Raw genomic sequence first — 20205 nt, 5'->3', positions numbered from 1 at the left:
TCGACCGAAGCGAGCTTTGCCGGTGGTCCACCACGCCTCCCTCACTTTCCGTGGGTTCCGTCCTGTCGTGCGGCTCCAAATCACTGCCTGCCGAGCTCGTAGAGGAAGCGAGAGAGTAAGAGAGCGAAAGATACAAAGTTATTTTTAGTGCCCGAACAGGTATACACGGTGGGCTTTCTTGCCTGCTTTCACTCGCGCCGCAGTTTTTGTTTACTCGTCGCCCTTAAGTTTTTATGTGCCTTCGCCGCGCAGTGGCTACATATTACTATCAGCAAATATTCTTAATAACTGTCTGTTTCTTGGGGTCGGAGCATTCGGATAGCTATAATTTACCTTAACTAATGTAGCTTCAAACATTGAAAATTAGTGGAAAGTATAATTCGGCGTTTTGTGGATGAGATAAACAGCGCATCGTCGGAACGTGGGCTTCCGATAGTATGTACATGTGTTTTTGTACGTGGTTACTCGCCCAATCCTGCAACAGCCTTGTACATGAGGCTAGCAACATGTACTAAATAAAATAAAAATCTATCACTGAACCCAAACACGTAACAGAATGCAAGGTCCATAAAATGTTGCGGAAGTTATGTGTGTGAAGGAATTAAGCTTATCGCGATCTTATAGTATTGCAGCCTTATTCACTCCGCATTCCATTTTTAACTGCATGTTTATATTCAAGAGAAAATTGCAAAATCGCTCTTCCTCAAGCGTATTGCTATGTTTGCTACAACGGTAACAGCGAAAACGTGGCGCAGTGTCTGAACCGTTAGCCTTCTCTTGATGGCTGTTAGGCAGTGATCAGAAATAGGTATGCTGCTTGCTATAACCTTCTTGGGGTGGTTATCAGGCAACTTAGTTAAATAAACAGTAATATTCATTACTTCTCTAGCTAATTAACGGAGGTTTCGAATTTTAACAAAGGCTGTACGAGGCATGAGGAAGAAATTTTGAAAGCGGAGACAAGAGATGAAGTTCTTAAGCAAGTGTGCTTTAAGGGCAGCTGCAGCACTTTTTTTGAGAATTTCGCGATATTCAAAGATTCAAATCTATATAGGCTATGTGTAAAGCATGCCGAGTGTCTTTGCACTAGCATTTAAAATAATGACGTAATCGACAATTGACTTTTGCGCTTCTCCTCAATGCATCGGAGGAGTGCAGGAAAATTTAACGTGATGTCACGGAAGGGATAATTTCAAATTACCGTTGTCATCAGCCACACCCTGCCCTGACTCGTTAGACGCTGCCAAACAACACTCGGAAGGGTTTGCCTTCGGTGGCGTTGGTTTCTTCCTTAAACGTAGGCGTTTGAGCGTTAGAAATGTACAGATATCCTAAGATGACGTTATCATGCGCCACCACTTGGCGTTGGCGCTGCGGAGAAGCTTGAAGGGCGTCCGGATTTTAATCGACGATTACTTCACTACTTCAAGTGCTAGCCCAAAAAGACTTCGCATGCTTTACCTGCAAGCTTCACACATTCGACCCTCTTAAGCTCGTCGATTTCTGAAACCTATGCAGTTTCCCTTTAAGCAGGAGCCGAGGCATCCGGCGTGTAAGACAACTTTTCCACCACTGGACTGCCGGCGCGAGTACACGCATCAGAGCCGAACTGAGCTCGAAGTTCGTAAAGAGGTCACTTCCGTGACACGTTCCCTCTTACCGTGACGCCTCACGCGAGCCCTTGAGATCCTGTGTTTCCACACCACGCTCTCGCGTGCGCTGACCGGAACCGGACGGGCCAAGCGCGACGGGCCGTCTTACTTTGCCCCGTTAGAAAGCTCTGCATTGTCCGGATCTCCTAATCTACAAAGCGTGACAAGGCGTAACGTCGCACCTAAGTGTGCTCCCCATTTACGTTTCAATATTTACTGTGCCCATCTTCCAGGAAGCTGACATAGAGGCCAACGGAAGTAACTACCAGGAAAGCGCACGAATTATACTTAAGTGCGTGCTCTCAGCACGAACACAGGTGTCTTGCACTTTTTTGTTTGCATGGACACTCGGGAGTTTGAGCTAGCCTGCGCGCGTAATTTTACGAATGTATCGAGGAGAGTCTCGTCTCGGTAATCTTAGGCAACGTGATTTACCGGAGGGCTTCTCAGTTTATAACCCGCTGATCAAAATAAGTTATTCTCTTAAGCTAGGTCGAGAGGTTACAGGTGCTTCAACTGGGAAATATATAATATTCAGACAGTAAAATGGCCTGCGCAATTTTGAAGAGTACAGTGTGCGTCTTTTAGCAGTGTGTCATGGGAATCTACAAACTGCCGTAAAACTGCGAATAAAACTCACACTACAACGCCGAGGTCGAACCCTGTTTGTTACGTCAGACTTACCATGAACCTTTAAAGACATTAAGTAGAGGATGCGAAGAGCAGCAGGGAACACTGGCTTCACCAACACAGCCAGATTAATGAAAGCAAATGCGGAAAACTAGCGAGACAGCTGTGGGTTTCCCGCCCTGAAGGACACCAATAAGCGTCGTTTACTGATTCGCCGATAGCCCTAAATTTAAACTCCATGAAAACAAGCGATGGAGCGTCGGATAGGGAAGCGTTATGTTCGGAATAAAAGGAAGCTGGGTGAGCAGATATATCTTCGCTCGCGAGTCGCTAGGCTGTGCGAACTGGTTCTGCGATGCGCGTCACATTTCTTGGACCTGACGCGGGGTGCAAGGCTTATCTCTGCCAACCATTTCATAAGAACTTCGTTGCTGTTTTTTTTTATGTTTTTCTCTTGCCGCCCAGGAAAGTTTGGTTGCATTCTTAAAGGCTGTTGAGAAGGAGAACATGTTTATAATTCCTGGTGTCGACCGACGTTGCTTAGAGCTGTTTGTCGCGTTCGTATTGCCGATCATTCCCAGTAAAGGGAGTCAAATTTCAAAGGGCACTTATATCCGTATATCGTTTTCCTGTCATAAAGCGTGGTTTGTGTGTAATATCATAGTCTGCACTTAATGCAGTCTTTCACGCTGTTTCAATGCGATGGCGTTAAAAGCCTCATGAGCCCAAAATGTTTTGTCGTTCATGAAACTCGCCCATTGGCTGCAGTGGAGTGGCGTCACCAGGCTCGGTAATTCCCATTGGCTGGAGGACAGGGACACGTCACTGTAGCGGATAATTCTCTTTGGCTGTAAAGAAGTGACGCCACCAGACTGGAAATGACGTCACATTCGGTGAAGGCATCAACAGCTTCTAATCTTATCGCACTGCCAACACATAATGCAATTAGTTGTTCCTGTGAATTTTTTTTTGTCCTGCCGTGAATGGGCTGAATACTCCGCCCATGATGGAAGGGAACTAACCTCTCCCTTCATAATGATGGTTCAACAGCGCAAACACACACAGACCAACAAGGAGACAAGACACACACACAACGCTGTGTGTGTGTGTCTTGTCTCCTTCTTGGTCTGTGTGTGTTTGCGCTGTTGAACCATCATTGTTAATCTACACCAACTAGCCCAATCTGCAATTCTTCTAACCTCTCTCGCTTTTACCTTGGGGTTCAATAAATGTTTTTACCACCACCATCTCCAGCGCGTGCCTCCTAATTATACACGAAATCATGGCCACACGCGCGCTACTATGAGCTTCCGATGAAGTGTCATCACTAAGATGGCCATTATTGGCTGCCAAGTACACCGTACAGCAGCAATATAATTATTTGCACTCGATTTCCATTACTCGAGTCCCAAAGCCTTTCCTGTCCCCTTAAACTGACGGGCATCATTTCTGTGCGCATCGAAGAAGTACGTAACCTGTTCCTAATCTGTTTTCATATGATTGGTTTCGTTTCCCTGAGTTCAAATAGTGTTGATTTACGTAGCGCTGCTCCTCATAGGGTCTCGTTATTATCTCACTGAATTGAGTTCCTTCGGCGTTGGAGCACTCGCTTCATCGCCGTCGACAGGGGCCGCGTTACCGTACGGCTCCTACCTTATTGAGTGTGTGCAGTGCGCGGTGTTGTTGCGCGTCTCTTATTTAGTTAGAGAGCGTGCTTCCCCCGCGGCATCCGGACATTATGGACACTGTGGACATTATTACGTGCAGTGAATGACTTTTGTTTGCAGGGCGACAGGAGTCGCCGTCGTGTCTTGAGTGATCGCTTTTCCGTAATCGAACGACACTAGTCGCGAACTGTACTCTTGTATTTTTTGAGGGACTGTGGTCCCTTATTGTGTAACCATGGGGTCCAATAAAATTCTCTTGACATCTCACTGAATTTATTTGACGCTTGTCATTCTAGGCTCCTCGAGTGGGACAAAACACATGAACAGACTCTGATTTCAGCCATGAATGCAGAAAAAAAAATTAATATCTTTCCCATAAGATTGCTTACGTACTTGTTGTACATTGCTTGCTACAATCAGAATTTTTTCTACTCTTCGTCTCTACATAGCCTGCCAATGTATCCCTGTGAAATTCGCAGATATTCGCTTAGCCAGACTTACCGAAATGTCTGTTAAGTGTAATTTAACCCATAAATTAACGCATGGTTTTTATACAGATATAAATGCAGCCTTTGCACATACCATGCCAGCCTCGCAAGTCTCCACTCGTTTCTGAGCACCGATCACTCATGCCAGTGCTGGCTATGCTGGGATTTCAGGAAATCCTCTAAGAACAAAGCCTTCCACCTTGAAACGCGAACTTTAGAGATTTCCATCGTCGAAACGGGTTTGAATGGTCCGCGTACTAATGTTAATAAAACAACAAACAAAACGGTTCCTAGTCTTACAATAAGCCACCGATATCCGACTGCCTTGAGTGAAACTAATAGTTACTTCGGCATTTCTTACGAGCGCAACTCGTATTTGGCGTGCGACATACTTATGTACTTGTTTTGTTTTTTTCTTTGACTACTGCGACAGGCCTGTACTTCCACATTGTCGGGGAAGGTGTGGTGCGACTCACGGACAAGTCCAAAGTGAACACGTCGGACCGGGAGAACTACATTGACTTCCGCATGCGACTGCTCGGCGAGAACACGCCCAAAGGTATGTGTGTACGTGCGCGAGGATAGTAAAGCCGCCTTGCCGGACGTCCGTGCCAAAGCGTTTCCCTTACCCTGGCCTCGTTACTGCAGCTGCCTGATCCAATCACGGTGCGCCGAAGGAATTCTCAGATCTAATTGTTGATAGTGGCACAATTCTCACCGCTCAATCCGAACATGCAAAGTGGCTTCCTAAGGGACTCGAGGTAAAGCGACTGGAAATCGATATGGTAAAATAAGCGAAGTTTACGACCGCTAGTCCGCGTTTTACAGTCAAATGATGAAGTAAAACAAGGTTTGTAAGGCTATCAAAGCTGAGACACTCGTGCCCTTGATTTCATTTCCGATTTTTTTTTCTCTGCATTCTTTCATCACATTTAACGTGTCCTGCAATTGCTTCAGCAAGTAACGCCGCTGTTCTTGAATTCTTAAATTTTTTCATGTACTCCTAGCTTGAGTGAGCAAAGCGCAACCCCTTCCAGTTTGTGAAGGCAAATAAAGTTTAACCGGGAGTGGGCTAGCAAAACGACGTTTTGTAAAAAGTTTCCAAACGGTTGCAAAAGCCTTTTCGTCCCGACTATCTCACTAATTCAAGTATTTTTTTATATCTCCTTGTATTTTCCGCCGTTTAGATCCTTCTTTCGCTCCCTCTTTCTTTCTGCGCTTAAGCATCTCTGAGGAGTAGCCAGCTGATAAAGAAATAACGTGGACCGACGGTTGGAATTCATGCCAGCCTCTATAGTAGCAATTTTTGCGATCAGGAATGATCTTACTGCTTGAAAAGACTGGCATGTTCGGATTCAAACCATAATCAACGTCTTGTTTATCTAGACTTCACTTCACGGGCCACGACTCTGCGAAGGTAGGCGACGCTTTACAACTTTTAGCAGAAAGTCGGCAATAGATTTTACTGCCTACACCTCAGCGATAAGGAAATACCTTCACGTTTGCTACACTGTTCAGTAACTCAAGGGTCCCATACTCTTTATTTTGTTTGAACATGGCCTCTCTTTTGCGAAAACAATGCAGTTGTTAGCACACTGCTACGCAAGTCTGCAACGCTATGCGTCTGTGTGTCTCAGGAGTACTTTGCGATGTAGGCGCCGCTGTGTTTCATGAGCTTACCTCTTTCCCGGTTGTTTTTCTTTTTCTACGAAGAAAGAGCGCCGTCAAGAATGATGGAGGCGTTGCTGAACGATCCCGTTGTGGCGCGAACCTCCTTCCTGTCACCCGGAAGCTTTTAGGCTGACCGGCGCTTCGCTCTAAGCCTGATCGGTGTTGCGTTTTCTAGGTCAGAGCCAGCGCAGTAGGGCATCACTGTGCCTGCTCGGTTCTTTGCCGCTCCCTGTATACTGAGGCTTCGTCAGCCGTAGAGAAGCAGAGCCTTACATGTTTCACACGTGAGAACAGCGCGACCACGCGAGCCCGCGGATTTCGAAAGAGTTTCGATGCAGACCTTGTAGAGCGGACGTAAACAACGACACAAAGGCAGGGTGCCGGGTTGCAACTACTTTTTTTTGTTCCTTTTCCGCACATGCGTGCCTTTGTATGAGTATTTTCTGCGCATATAAAAAACGTAGAGCTGTTTGCAAATCCCTGAGTAAATGTGCAGGTTGGGTAGCATCTTGAATTAAGCATTGTATGACCAGGTTGTTGTGTTTTTTTTTGCATTTTTTTGCGTTGCGATTTTGAAACACCTTCACGTACGTATAAAAGCGGACATTTGCGAAAAAAACAAAGAAAGAAGACAGTTTCAACCCCGTGAAAGCCCTTCATCTGCATGCTTTAGGTGTCCTTGTGCGCGCATCACACTGCACTCTGAAAACAGCGTCTACTTGGCCTTGTCTGGGCACTCTGTAAGAACGTGAACAGCGTGCATACCTCTATTGTCGCGCTTTCTTTTGTCATTTTTTTTTATTGCCTCCTTTCTTTTCTCTGCTCATCTACATGCTAGTAAGGCACCATCCTGCGTCAAAAACTTGCGGGGCACTTCAGTGCATTACCTCAGTTGTTACCTGGCCACGCGGGAAAGTTTTAAAATTTTGCGGCACAAACTCAATTCATAGGAAATAGGGCCAGGGGAAGAGTAAGAAAGGGGAGAAGGGGGCACTGTGCAGAGCACTGGAGAACTAGGGGCGCCGCAGGAATTGCAGCAACTACATTCCCCAGCGACTACATATATGTCTACGTGCATACATACACACATATGTGTACATACTACATGCACATACATTGGCATATCTTCCTCTTTCCGCATTATTTGCGTTTTGCAGTGCTCCGACTAATCGCCATGCCTCTCCTGCGCATGCGCCGGTATGCAGGCTCCCCAGCGCGCGTGGTGTTCTTGTCTCCGGGCGTTCACTCGTTTCCGTTCAAGCTTGGACTCCCGCTGGGCCTGCCCTCCACATTCTTGGGCAAGCACGGCTGGGTTCAGTACTTCTGCAAGGCTGCGCTCAAGGAGCCCAGCGGCCTAACGCACAAGAACCAGCAGGTCTTCATCGTCATGAGCCCCATCGATCTGAACCTCGAGCCAAACCTGCTCACGGTATAACTCCACGCTCTGGTGTGGTGCGCTCTTCGCGTGTATACAGTCTGGACAGTGTACGCCTGCTTGCTTCTCGAGCCAACTGTTAAGTTTTCTCTCTATGGCTCTCAGAGAAATCGCTCGAAGTGTATTTGGCCCAAAACGCGCACAGCCTGTCAGTTACACCAACAATGCCGTGCGTGCAGTGGTTAAATGTCCGAAAAAAAATAATTGCTGCATTGGACGTTCTTCTTTTGCTCGTGTGTAAATTTCCACTTAGGTGTAGGCACTCGGGAGATATATTATTATCCGTTTTGCCCAAGTGCCGAAGGACTGAGGATGGTATGGTTTCACAGAATGATATAGTAGTAGGCTGATGGTCTCCCCATGAAATTCAGTTACTTTTTTTTCCTAAGGCTGATGGAAGGGCATGCACACTTCTAAAGATTGTTTTACGTTCACTTCCGTTTGAAGTAATTGTTTAAGGCAAAAGTATTTGAAGCAAGTGATATCACACTAATCGGCAGCCTTGTGAAGGCTGCCTTGTGAAGGCTGCCAGGAAGCCTTGTGAAGGGCTGCACATATAGACCTCAATATGTTGGTAACGATGACCAAAATGTCGCAACAATGCAAAGCCTCAATGAAGTAGGTCCGTAGAATGTTCACGCAGAGCACACGAGCAGAGCAGTAGAAATTTGCAGGGTGTGCTGAACTGACACGAGACTTAAGGTGGCAGCGTGCTGCGTAGCATCGTCACTAGCGACGAAGATTGGCAGCGCCACTAGATTATTATCAAAATAGCAAGAGTCAATCTTTTATACAAAAATTAATTATTCTCGATTCAGGTCCCCGAGTTCCGGCGATCATTGCTATAGCCTACAGGTATCTGCAGTTGGATGGGTTGGTATCGGTTTATATCGTTATGGGCGGAAGACGACGAATCAGAGAACAAGTACACTGTCTTTCTTAGGACACTGACAAAGCACTGTCCTGACATACATACACTGGCGAAGCACTGTCCTTACATTCGTACACTGACACAATACATACACAGATAAGGCACTGTCGGGCTGCCACTGCCAGGAAGCGCTGACAAGAATGACAAAGACGGCGCTGGTCTGCGTATGTCTTGTTCTCTGGTCAATATCTTCTTCGCCAGTTTTTAACGCTATGGCTGTTATAGCCCTCTGGCCCGTCTGTTGACTTTCTTCTCCCATTACGCAGCAACCGTTCCACTGCGAGGTGGAGGAGAGCCTGGGCATGGCGTGCTTCTCGTCGGGCCGGCTGTCGTGCCGAGTGCGGCTCGACAAGGGCGGCTACGTGCCGGGGGAGAGCATCTGCATCTTCGCCAGCATCGAGAACAACACGCGCACCACCATCCGCAAGACCAGGGCCGTGCTCACCGAGGTGTGTGTGTGTGCGTGCACACGTGGCCGCACGCACGGCTAATCATGTATCCTACTACATCAGCGAGCACTCCTCCTTCGCGACTCCTTGACGAGGCCACGGAGTACTGCTTGTGCGAATTTGCCAGAACGCTTGACGCCAATCCACCCCCCCCCCCCCCCCCCCCCCGAATATGACAATATATTAAGCCCAATTCAAGGCGAGAGAAAAGTTAGAAAAATCTGGCTGGTGGTCGATCACGCTGTTTATGTGACGTCGAGAGTAGCTTGCAGTGAGACAACGCTGGTGCTGCGCTGATTGTGAAAAGATTCTGAATACGAGTTTCTGCCGCTTGTTCTGAAGAGGCATGGGGTACCACTCCACTGAGCATGCGCACAGGCATACAGGCCTCTTTCGCACTCGTAAATCGCATAGAAATCGAGTAAAGGGCGACCTCTGGCTAAAACTTCTACATACAGTCGCAACTCTAAACACGCACTATGAAAAAGCTGCTTGTTATGGGATATCACCAGTGCTGCAGACGACGCGGATTTATAATTAATTCTGATCAAATCAGCTAAGTACATAACACAAATTTGGCATTGAAAAAGCAAAAACGTCGTATGCCAACTCTACCACAAGTTCCAGCGCGAATAAGCTGGCTGTTTAACCGAGAGAAGCATTTTACGGTGTGCGTGTAGAGTTGCAACAGTCTATATTAGCATCATTGTTATAAGCCGCAGGCCACGGGATCCCCCGTGCTGCTACAAGTCACGTGATGCCACTTCGGGCACCGAATGGATCAAGACCTAGATGCTCGCTGGAGCATTGCTTCCAGTAGGCTGAAGAAAAGACTGCTCGTGATATTTGATTCGAACGTGTTTGCCCACTGAGCCGTGCGATGTTCGAGCGTTCAAACGTGGGCGTGGTGGATCGCGGGCTGTCATCCGTTCGCTCCGCTCCATTGTCCCTCTGTGTCCTATACTGCCACTGCAGACGATCCAGTACACGGCCAAGAACAAGGTCGTCCAGGCCGAGACGCGGGAGCTGGCCTTCCTGGAGAAGGGCCGCATCGAGGCCGGCACCACGGACCAGTGGCGAAACGAGATGCTCTACATACCGCCCATACCGCCCACCAACCTGCGCGGCTGCCACCTCATACGGATCCAGTACGACGTCTACGTGAGTGCCTGCCGCCCATGCGAAGGCACAAACGCCGGCACACACGTCGACGCCATCTTCCGTTGCATGCATTAATTACTCTCATTCTAAGGTGGCGTTAGACCTCGGACAGCTGTGCAACACAATATTTCAGAAGCTCCGGCATGAGGTTCGGGTAAAAAGCTTCTTTCTTCCGAACCATTAACACCCTATCATTGACTCCGATTGAATGTTTTATTTCGAAGCAGTTTTGAGTTTGAGTAATGATATTTTTCTTTTTTTGCCGACTGTTTTTATGACATTAGCTGTAAAGGAAGAAAGTTGCAGAATATTTGCAGCGTTGAATCATTTTCTAAGATATTAAGGCACAATTTGTTCTCAAAAATGAAAAAAATGCTTCCAACGCTGCATAAAGACATCGCCAATAATGTGGGATTTATGACACAATAAAGCTCCAGTTACAAGAATGGCTCATCACTTGTAGGAAAGCCTAAAATTTGCTTTGATGGCTGCCCCACAGCGACGTGTCATGAAATTTAGGAAGCTGTCGTTGACCCTCTGGTGTTGTGTTCCACCTCCGGCAGAAGCTTCTGAAATTTCTCGTCAGCGTTGCTGACTTTTATGTACCTCAGGCAACTCGCCAATTCTTGCCGGAGATGTTCAGTTGGATTGAGGTCAGCAGACGGGCTTGGCCACTCGATATGGTCCACCCTCGTTTTCTTCAACCAGAGAGAGAGAGAGAGAGAGAGAAAGGAATTTTGATGAGAGGAAAAGGATGAGACGTCGGTCGGTGGTAACATGGCCCTGGCCTGCTATACTCCACACTGGGGAAAGGGAACTGGAGAAAAGGGAAAGTGCGAATGAAGGTTGATGGTGGCATAATACAATGAGTTTCATGGGTGATGTCCACACACACACACACACTGGCTGGCACTCGCATCGCGGTGAGTAGACGCACGTGAAGTTCATGTCTTGAACACACACACCGACATATGTCATTAACACATACTGGAGTAGGGGCTTCATGAAAACACAAATGTAAACCGTGTAAACTGCGTAAACCATGTAGATAGTGCACAGGCGGTCACAGCGTTTTACAACCGCAGAGAAGTGCTTCGTGTTTTTATCCTGCTGAAACGCATATCCACAGGGAAAATTTTCGCCTGAACATGAAAGCATAACCATCTCGAAAATCGCGCGGTGAACTTATTTGGTAACAGTACCTTAAATTCGGTGAAGGAAACCAGCTCCATGCGCGGTGAACAAATCCCATTCAGTTACGTTCCCACCTCCATTCTTCAACGTAGGAAGTTGATAACGAGGACCATATCTACCACATTTGTGGCGATGAAATAAAAGATACTTTCGCTTACAGACAACAAGAACGAGTTTTTCTCACCAGCTCATTCAGCGATCCACAAAATCACTCATTTCCTTTGGTCACCTTTCCGCTTCATGAGTTCCTTTGACTAAACGTGAAGCTCGGTTCTTCTCACTAATGTCCGCCATTAGAGCTGGCCACCTGGTGTTTATTTCACGATGTCTCAGACGACGTCTCATAGTCCACGGGGCACGCTAGAGCTGGAAACCATGACCAGATCTTTTGAAACATCGGTAGCAGTTATTTTGATACAGTTTTGGGCTCTCGCGAACGATGTAGCTAACGGCTTTGTTGAGTGCTCTAGGATGCCTCTGTGAAGATCGGATAAAGACATTTCTCCTGAATATTTACTTTAAGTCGAGAGTATGACTGATTCCCGTCTGGCCGGGCGGATACATTTCAAAAAAACAAGACACCGACCAGAAATTCACAGATTGTGAACAAGGCCCCCGTTCTGGGTGCCGAAACATCACCATCAAATTTCATTTTCTGTTCGGCGTCTCTGTTTTTTTAAATGAATGTTGATCTCTTCAAAACTTTCGAAACCGTTGACTGCGCGACTATGAACTGCATGAGGAGCTACTGGCGTTTCATCTTAGGTTGCTTGAAGCGCACAGTTCCGATTTATACAGTCTTTGTTCAGGGTATTTGCGCCTCGGACTGTTCTGTTGCTTATGGAAATATGCACTAATTCACGTAATTGCAGCAAAAGCGGAAAGTGCGCAGTGCTCAAAAAATTGCAAGATCTAGTGCGGCAGCAAGCTGTTGCCATATGCTGCAGTTTGGACAGCATTTTGAATTTTATTGCACTGAGTCTATTATCTATATCGGCTTCCCCTTACATGATGCTGCAAAAAGCGAAAGCTGATGTTGTAGGGCACGGTTATGGTCTTGAAACAAATTATTTTTCACTGCATAGCTCGAAGGCTAAAGCATTTGTTGCTTCACGATGCGTCAGTGACAGGCATTGCACATGGCTGCGTCCTTGCAGCCATCTCACTATCCTACTGAAGGCGATGCCTGCTTTCTCTATTTTTAACGTCCTCATCACCATCATCATCACCACCATCATGTTGGTAATCATTGTTGTCTTCATACAGGTTAAGTGGCTTTGTTTGGCGACATCTTCAGCATACCTTCTTCTTTTTCCTTCTTGCCTACAGTTCATCATCTCGCCCAAGGGTCCCGGGAAGGAGATCCGCCTCCAGCTGCCCATCATGATGGCCACGTACCCGATCCGCAACAGCGATGGCACGCTTCAGCGCAAGAAAGGCACCCACTACCCAACCGTGTTGCCCGTCTTCAGGCCCTGGCTGAACACTGACAAGTTCAAGACGTAGCCGAGCTGTGTGTTCCCATGTCTGCGGCGCCATATTCCCTCTCCCCCGTTCCCCCTCCCCCTGCTTATTTTGATAGAGTCCCTGGATAGCTTTCAGATCTCTGTGAGCTGTGTTTTCTTGTCGGCAAACGTTGTAAATTCCGCCTCGGCGAACAGTGGCCTCGGTGAAATGCACTGACATGAATTGAAGTTCTTTCTAACAGAGCGTGCATTTCAGCTAGCTGGACTTGCCGCAGGTCCGTTCAGATTTCGCTACGAATGTTGGCAGAGTCAAAGGTGTCAATGTCACTAAACATCTAATACTGTTATTCCTTGTTGGCAAATATGACACGATAAAGAAGTGATTTTTTTTTTACAGAAACAAGGTTTAGATAGTGATGTGTCCCGAGAAAAAAAGAAAGGAAGTTACCTGAAAGAATTTTCTACGGTGCCCGAAGCCGTTGATGCAGTTTAGTGCCGGTACATTCTCTGTTCAGTACCGTCAAAGAATGTTTCGCAGAATTTTCAGAATGGAAATTTAAGTCGCACTACCGGCTTCAAATGCTCTTGAAACTGCAATAAACTCGGCCAGTTTGCTTTTTTGCACTCATAAGGCTTAACTTTCCGTAGTAGCTATTGACAGAAAACACTTTCCCAGTGCGCGAACGCGCATAATTAGAGTGTTGTGTATGTATAGTACAGCTGCGTCGAATGGAACGTGGTCGCGGCTGAGTTCACAACGTCCTTTAACGACAAATACGAAAACACGAAAGCTTCTATTCACCGACTCTATAGGCTCAGCTTTAAAGAATGAGTAGAACAAAGTCCACGTTATTGTGAACGAGCTCTGTTATACGTATAGAACTAATTTAATTAACAAAGACTCTGTCTGGATGAGGTTCTGTTTTATTTTTGCTTACTTGAGAACTTTTTTGAGGAAATCACAATATCTAGTACTGACAATATTTTGAAAAAATATATTGTGTGACGTGATAATCGTGTGGCTGTAAGTGCCAAAGCATTCATCGAGCCAAAGCGGTGGTAACGATGATTCCTTCTCTATTAGTACCTTGGGCGATAGGCGAATTCCTAACGCAAGCTGTCCATGTGCGCAAAACAGACTTTGCACTTTATGCGAACACTTAGCTTTCTACTCACTTGCTTCCATATAACCTCACACGCTGCTTAATTTTGGCGGAGAACTATCATCTCTGTTCCATGCATAAAGTGATGCATAAGCACCTCGTTTATTGAGACCTGAGGAGGCAGTTCGCGGATAACTGGATCAGCTTAACTTTGCGCATAGCAAACAGTTGAAAATGAAAGTCGCGCGATGCACATCGCTACTTCTTAACCTGTTTACACAAGGATTGAACTTTAATTACAATCAGTTATCTCCCCATTTCATTTTCGCACGCCACCTTACCCTTTCTAGGCCTACCACCTTCCATTAATTCAAACCTGTGGCGTGTAAGAGATCAGAATGCTTCCCAGGAGAAAGTCGTTCACCCCTAAACTGCCTTCTCGTTTTGCCGCCGGCCATTTTTTCTTTAGTATGAGCTTATTATGCACCTCGACAACTTTCGCAATAGGAAAAAAGCGAAAGAATCGGAAGTACGACAGAATCGCACTTCAGGCCAAGGCAGGCCGGGTGATCGCCTCGTTTAACAAATCGCGCTAATATTCAATGCCTCTCACTTATGCGAACTTTTTAGTCATTTGTGGCGCTTAGAGAACAAACATGCCCGTTCTCCTCGTCAGCACACTAGAGGTATCCAGGTACACAAACGTGTTCTTAATGAAGCTTAGACTGCCATTTTATAAAGCAGAGTTCGTCTGCTACGAACTCTGCAAGGCCACGATGGAAGCGAGTGTTATTTCTGGTTGTAAGTGATAGATGAGGTAGTTGTTTTGGGTTCTTTCTTGCACCCATCTTTGAAGTGCAGCATTCAAAGCAACTGAGATAAGATGAGGACGTCTAATTCCACCAGTGTACGAGGGGGTACCCAAAAGAAACCGGACTTATTTTTGTTTGAACTTATTTGTTCACATTTTAAGCACAGACCTTCAATCTCCTTCAAAGTATTCCCCACTTGCAATGATACGCTTGTCGAATCTTTCTTTCCATTTTTCAAAACATTGTTTAAATTCATCTTTTGTGATGCTTGACAGTGCCTCCGTCGTTTTTTTCGTCACCTCAGCACATCAGCGAAACGCTTTCCATTCACGTATTTTTCATTCTAGGAAACAAATAAAGTAGCACGGGGCAAGGTCGGGAGAGTATGAGGGTTGAGGATTAGGGGTCATGCCATTTTTGGTCCAAAATTGTCGTAGAGACAGGGCTGCGTGAGCAGGGGCATTGCCATGATGGAAAAACCAGTCACCCGACCGCCACAAATCTGGCCGCTTCCACCGCACACTGTTGCGCAATATTTTCAAAACATCCAAGTAGAAAGCCTGGCTAACTATATGATTCTGCGGAACAAATTCTCAATGGACGACTCCTCTCACGTAGAAAAAACAAATCAGCATTGTTTTGAGGTTTGGTTTCACCTGACGAGCTTTCATGAGGCGAGGTGAATTTGAAGTTTTCCATTGGCATGATTGTTGCTTTGATTCAGGATTCGATTCAGGAACACTTGAGTTGTCCCCATAGCATCGTCTTTGTACGTCTTTCTTAACATTTCAAGAGTTTCCATTCAACTTTTTCCGAGCAAAAATCAGAATTTCACCGGCGCACGCTGTTCACGAAAATCAGCCATTGCAAAAACGACATTCACACAAAACAGTCCTCACTCTAAAACTCTCCCTAAACTAGTCTGACCTCCTTCAACGACGGCACTCGGCTTACTGACTCTGGAATGTTCGTTCTATGCGCTCCTAGTGGCAAAACGCGGTACCACAGAAGCTTTGCCGACCAAAAAATTTAGTCCGGTTTCTTTTGGGTACCCCCTCGTAAGTAGATTAGTGCAACGTTTAAATCGAGGAATGTTGTGAGTGTACGTGTGATTAACAACATTTATGAGAACCATGAGACCAATTGACACTGGTCCGGGTAAGAAAGCTCAGCGCAGGTCAGCGCGTATGCGCGAATAAGTTGGGCATTTAGGGGCATATATAACTGAGTGTGTTTTAATGGCTTGTGGCTGGAGACCCGCCTCCTTTAGTGCGTGGATGGACAAGAAACTGATTGCTTGTGTTTACCAGATGAAACCTGTGGCGCGCGAGTGAACTACATACTTTACATGTTACTTTGTTGTTCTTTGCGAAAAAAAAATAAATATATAGTATATGCTCAGAATGTGTGTTGCATGCAACAGGAAAGAAGTCTGATTAGCCTAGATTTTGAAGCACACGTGTCCTATTACACTTTCTGTGGAAACTTCTGACATGTGTGTGAAGTGTGGAAAAAAATGTTTTTTTATTGTTTGTTTTGACAGTCGAATCGCACGAGGGTTTTTTGTGGCATGCCTCAGGGCATTTGCGCTTCTCAGGCATCGCTGAGCTTGTTCGACATCAAAGGGGTTGTATTATGAAAAACGTGTATACGATGTCACTTTGTTTTTGTGATATGGCGTTGGTCACGTTTCTACCTGTGCCATGCTATTCCTGAATCTAGTAAAAATCTCCGAGTTTCCCCCGGAGCATAAGCTCGACGGAAACAAGATCATATCAGCGTAACGCAGGCGTCGCTGCATAACATCCAGCGCTCCACAAAGCTGGACTTATGTGTATTACAGTCGCTTCGGTCAACACCCACATGACGCGTTTGCAGTTGTGTTGCGATACTCCGAACCTCTGCTGCCAAACACTGGTCACGGTGCACCCTACAAAACATCTCGGCACATATAAAGTTTCGCAGTCACAATTATACAATATTTCAGTCGCAGTATCGCCAAAACTTCATGCCGTTCTCCTTAAAACAGAATTTTTTTTATTTTATTTGAAAATACTGTTGGCCGTGGGGCCGTTACAGTGGTGGGGCGTGACACTTGAAATCAAAAAGGTTTCGTCGATTATACAAAAATACAAAGTGAATCTTCATCTATACAATCATTTCTTACCGCGTAATGTTTCACTAAGGAGAGATCCGGAACATCAAAAATTTTCTGTGTACTGGTAGCGTACCATTTGTATTCAGCGTGCTTCACGCAACGGCATTTGTCATTTCGCCTTATGAACTCGTGATCAGTATAAGAATAAAACAGTAGAGTCTGTTTAACAACATTCATCGCTTTATTTCGTAATAAAAAACCGGAAAAAGTACAAAGCACACTTTAACGCATTTGCGCTGCTCACATAATTTACGTCAGCACACTGGATAATACACTGGTGCATCAAAAAACAGTTTTTCATCTATCAAAACACCACACAATATGTTTGGATGCTTTCAAAGTGCGTTATTCACGTGGACAGCGTAGAGGCAAAAAATTTAAAAAATATATATATTAATGCGCGTGAAAGACAGAGAGGCAGAATTTGCAATGGCGGTGATTCGTTTGTTCGGCAACGCAGTAGATTAAAAGCTCTTTGATTCGGCCAACGATCTTCTTAATTGCGCTATGAAAAGGCGAACTGGTTACGTAAGTACGTTAGACATCCGCAACACCACTGTCTGAAAAATGTCCCTTGAATTCGAAAGGCATGTCGTATCAGCAACCATTCATGATGGATCTCGCTACGAAGAGTCAAATCCTTCAGCATTCAATGCGTTCAAGGTTGGCGCTACGTTCATGGTCAAGACGAATACAGTTAACGAAGCAAATGCAAGAACACAAGTAAACTTCGTATAAGCAAGCACCCATGCTGGTGTGTCTTTGTAAATAAGTTAAAAAGCTACGTCCGCACTGGTAACGTAGTATAAAGGATTTAAAAAATGCGCGCTGCAGGGCCACAACGCCGCATTCTGGCCCGTTACAATGAAACAATTATTTTCTTTATTTCATTCCATTCTTAGCCACCACTGAGTCAAACGACATATTCAAGATACAGTGGGGGCGTGCTGTTACTTGAGCCAATGGGAAAGGGTGAAAGGAATCATGTGAGAATAGAATCGAAATAGAATCGTTGTATTAATCCGGCCTAGAACTCGGTTCAGAATGGACACCACGCTTCACAGAAGCGCCATTCCCGGAGTCGAACCCGACACCATACAGCGCACCAGTGGGCGTGCGCCATCTAATCTCGCGCAGCAGACAACAGTACAAACGTCAAAGACGTCTTAGTGTGCTACACACCGAATTTTACTCAGTAAAATGAACCGACGACCTCGACACATCGCAATAAGCATTTGGTTCACGTTCGTTCGTCGACTCAAAGCGTCGGGTCGCAACGCACCGAGCGAAGACGCTCGCTTCATTTCGAAAAATGCACGTACTGTACCCTGTTTTTCATTCCAAAAAGGCTTCCATTTGAAGGGCTTAACGCACGACTTCTGTCGGAGCAGTGTGGTGTTGCGGACGAATACCTGTTTAACCACTTTGACTCGGTGCAAAGCGAGCGCAATTGGCCTCACTCGACGGCAATAGGCGCCGGTCGAGTGCGACCGGAAATAAGAGTAAGAACAGAAAGAATGGCTAAAGTGCTTGGCGCGGAAGTGCGGGTCGCTCAGTGCGGCCGCGACGACAGCGACCCGCAACGGTTCCTCTCGCAGCTTGTGAGCGGTATACAGAGAAAGCCCGTGGCGTCTTGTCCGACGAAGCTTGCGGCGGCAGCCTTCCTCCCGACGGCGGAAAAAACTCACAGTCGGGTGAACTGGCTCTTAAGATCCTCGTACGTGAGAAGGTTCTGGATGAGGGAACGCGCATGGAAGAGAAGACGTGAAACAGGCGTTAGAGAGAGAAGCACGCCCCGCTCAAGTGCACGCCCGCGCTCCCCCAACATGCAGTGCAGCACAGGTGAGCCATCTCCATACGCCCGACGAAAGGATAGCAGAATTAGACCCTGTGGCGAGCTTGAAATATAAACGCCAATCGGTTGCTTGAGCGCCTCAGAAGTTTCGCCTAACCATGCTAACTTTAAGACAAAAGGTTTGTTCTGCTCCTAGCGAAAGCTTTGTGTTCAGCCTTTTATTTCGACAGTAGTTAGCAGTGTTGCATATTGACTGAAAGTAATAGATACGACGCCAGGGTGTCGTTGCGTCCACAGCGCTGTTGCCGCAGTCTCTGGATCGCAATGAGAGAGAAATTTTAGCTTTATACTGTAGCAAATTATCCCGTACGCCCTCTTCTCATTCTTCTGCGGCATGGTTCCTGGTACGGTTGTCATGTGAGCTCTAAAGAACGAGCTATACAAGACCCAAGTGCGAGTTCAACGAGTTGCAGTCGACCATTCCTATAGCCTAATTCAGAGTACGCATCAAAGTAACGCTACGAAACACGCGCAAAGCATAGCGAATTTTACGATAACATTTGCTAAACTAGAGTACGCGACGCAATAAAGGACGCGTGTATGTGCGCACCTACCACGCGCAATGCCCTAAAGTGTACACGCAACACTACACACAAGACAGGCTCGAAGGACCGTGTTGCCCGCTTAACTCCAGTCAGGTGTTTTGTAGCAAGAGGAACAAAGTAATAGAGGTTAAAATCAGGCCGCCCGACCTCTTTATTTTAGACATTTGCCGAGAGAAATGCCTGTGGGCAAATACATGGTACGCGGAGGCGTGGTGAAATCGCGAATGTTTGCTTGTTTTTTTTTTTTTTACTTAATAAGTTATACCTCATTTCACATAAAGCACTTCCGTGCAGAAAAGCATATCCACAGAATTGACTGCATTCGTTGTGGGTCACTTTGTACTAGAAAACAATTTAGCACTGATTTACTTGAACAATTTTTAAGAATTCGTCGTTTCAAGAGAAGAATTCATCATCTGCTCCAGCGGTCAATCTGAAACTGGCGCAGTAATTACGTCAGCCTCGCACATACCTCTACGCGGCGAATGGAAATGGTTCACCTCATCAAGTGTGATCAACTGGGTAACTCGGTTCAGTGTGCGAAGTGAAAATAATATATAACGAGCTGTGTGTGCACATTGGGCATATTTGAAGCGTGCATTTTATTCATGCAAAGAAAAATTTCACACTCCTTATTTTTCTCTTTACGCTTTTCGGCACTTTCAACGTTCATCGATGAGCATTAGGCTTCCAGCATGAACGACTTAATTAAGTGGGCGCCGCGTACAACGTGCCTGCAAAGCACCATGCTGTATGATAATGTTGTAAAATTAAGTGCTTTGAGCAAGGCTGCTAGGATTTACTTACTGCCATAAATGATCCCGGCTCTCTGCACTAAACGAATATGAAGAAAGGGCAGAGCAAAAGATGGGACGTATAAGTCAGTTCTATGACTGCAATCTAGTAAGAGTCACCCTTTTCTCTGTGGTTCCTCTTAGCGTACCACTATGATTAGTGCAAATAGCATAAAGTCGGTAGCACTGTTACT

The 20205-nt window shown here is 46.0% G+C and overlaps 2 protein-coding genes across 3 annotated transcripts in view; one reads left to right on the top strand and one right to left on the bottom strand.

The window, feature by feature from the left end:
- Vdup1 (arrestin family protein Vdup1) overlaps window positions 1-17048 on the top strand; it is a 31803-nt gene extending 14755 nt beyond the window's left edge. The window contains exons 2-6 of the mRNA XM_089544579.1: window positions 4871-4996; window positions 7314-7537; window positions 8741-8923; window positions 9899-10084; window positions 12608-17048. Of these exons, the coding sequence (XP_089400705.1) occupies window positions 4871-4996; window positions 7314-7537; window positions 8741-8923; window positions 9899-10084; window positions 12608-12784 (896 nt within the window). The 3' untranslated portion in view covers window positions 12785-17048. The remainder of the gene's footprint in view (window positions 1-4870; window positions 4997-7313; window positions 7538-8740; window positions 8924-9898; window positions 10085-12607) is intronic.
- The window catches only part of Gel (Gelsolin), a 98984-nt gene continuing 95758 nt past the window's right edge, over window positions 16980-20205 (bottom strand). For both annotated transcript variants that reach the window (XR_016283018.1, XM_089544577.1), the window contains one exon: window positions 16980-18549. Coding sequence is in view for 1 of the 2 variants with exons in the window: in XM_089544577.1 (XP_089400703.1) it covers window positions 18502-18549 (48 nt within the window). In the remaining variant the exon portion in view is untranslated. The remainder of the gene's footprint in view (window positions 18550-20205) is intronic.

The sequence above is a fragment of the Amblyomma mixtum genome, chromosome 5 (genome assembly GCF_055824585.1).
Source record: "Amblyomma mixtum isolate Tamu chromosome 5, ASM5582458v1, whole genome shotgun sequence".
Classification (NCBI taxonomy): Eukaryota; Metazoa; Arthropoda; class Arachnida; order Ixodida; family Ixodidae; genus Amblyomma; species Amblyomma mixtum.
Note: the sequence above shows the minus strand (reverse complement) of the source record. Positions and strands in the feature narration are given on the sequence as shown.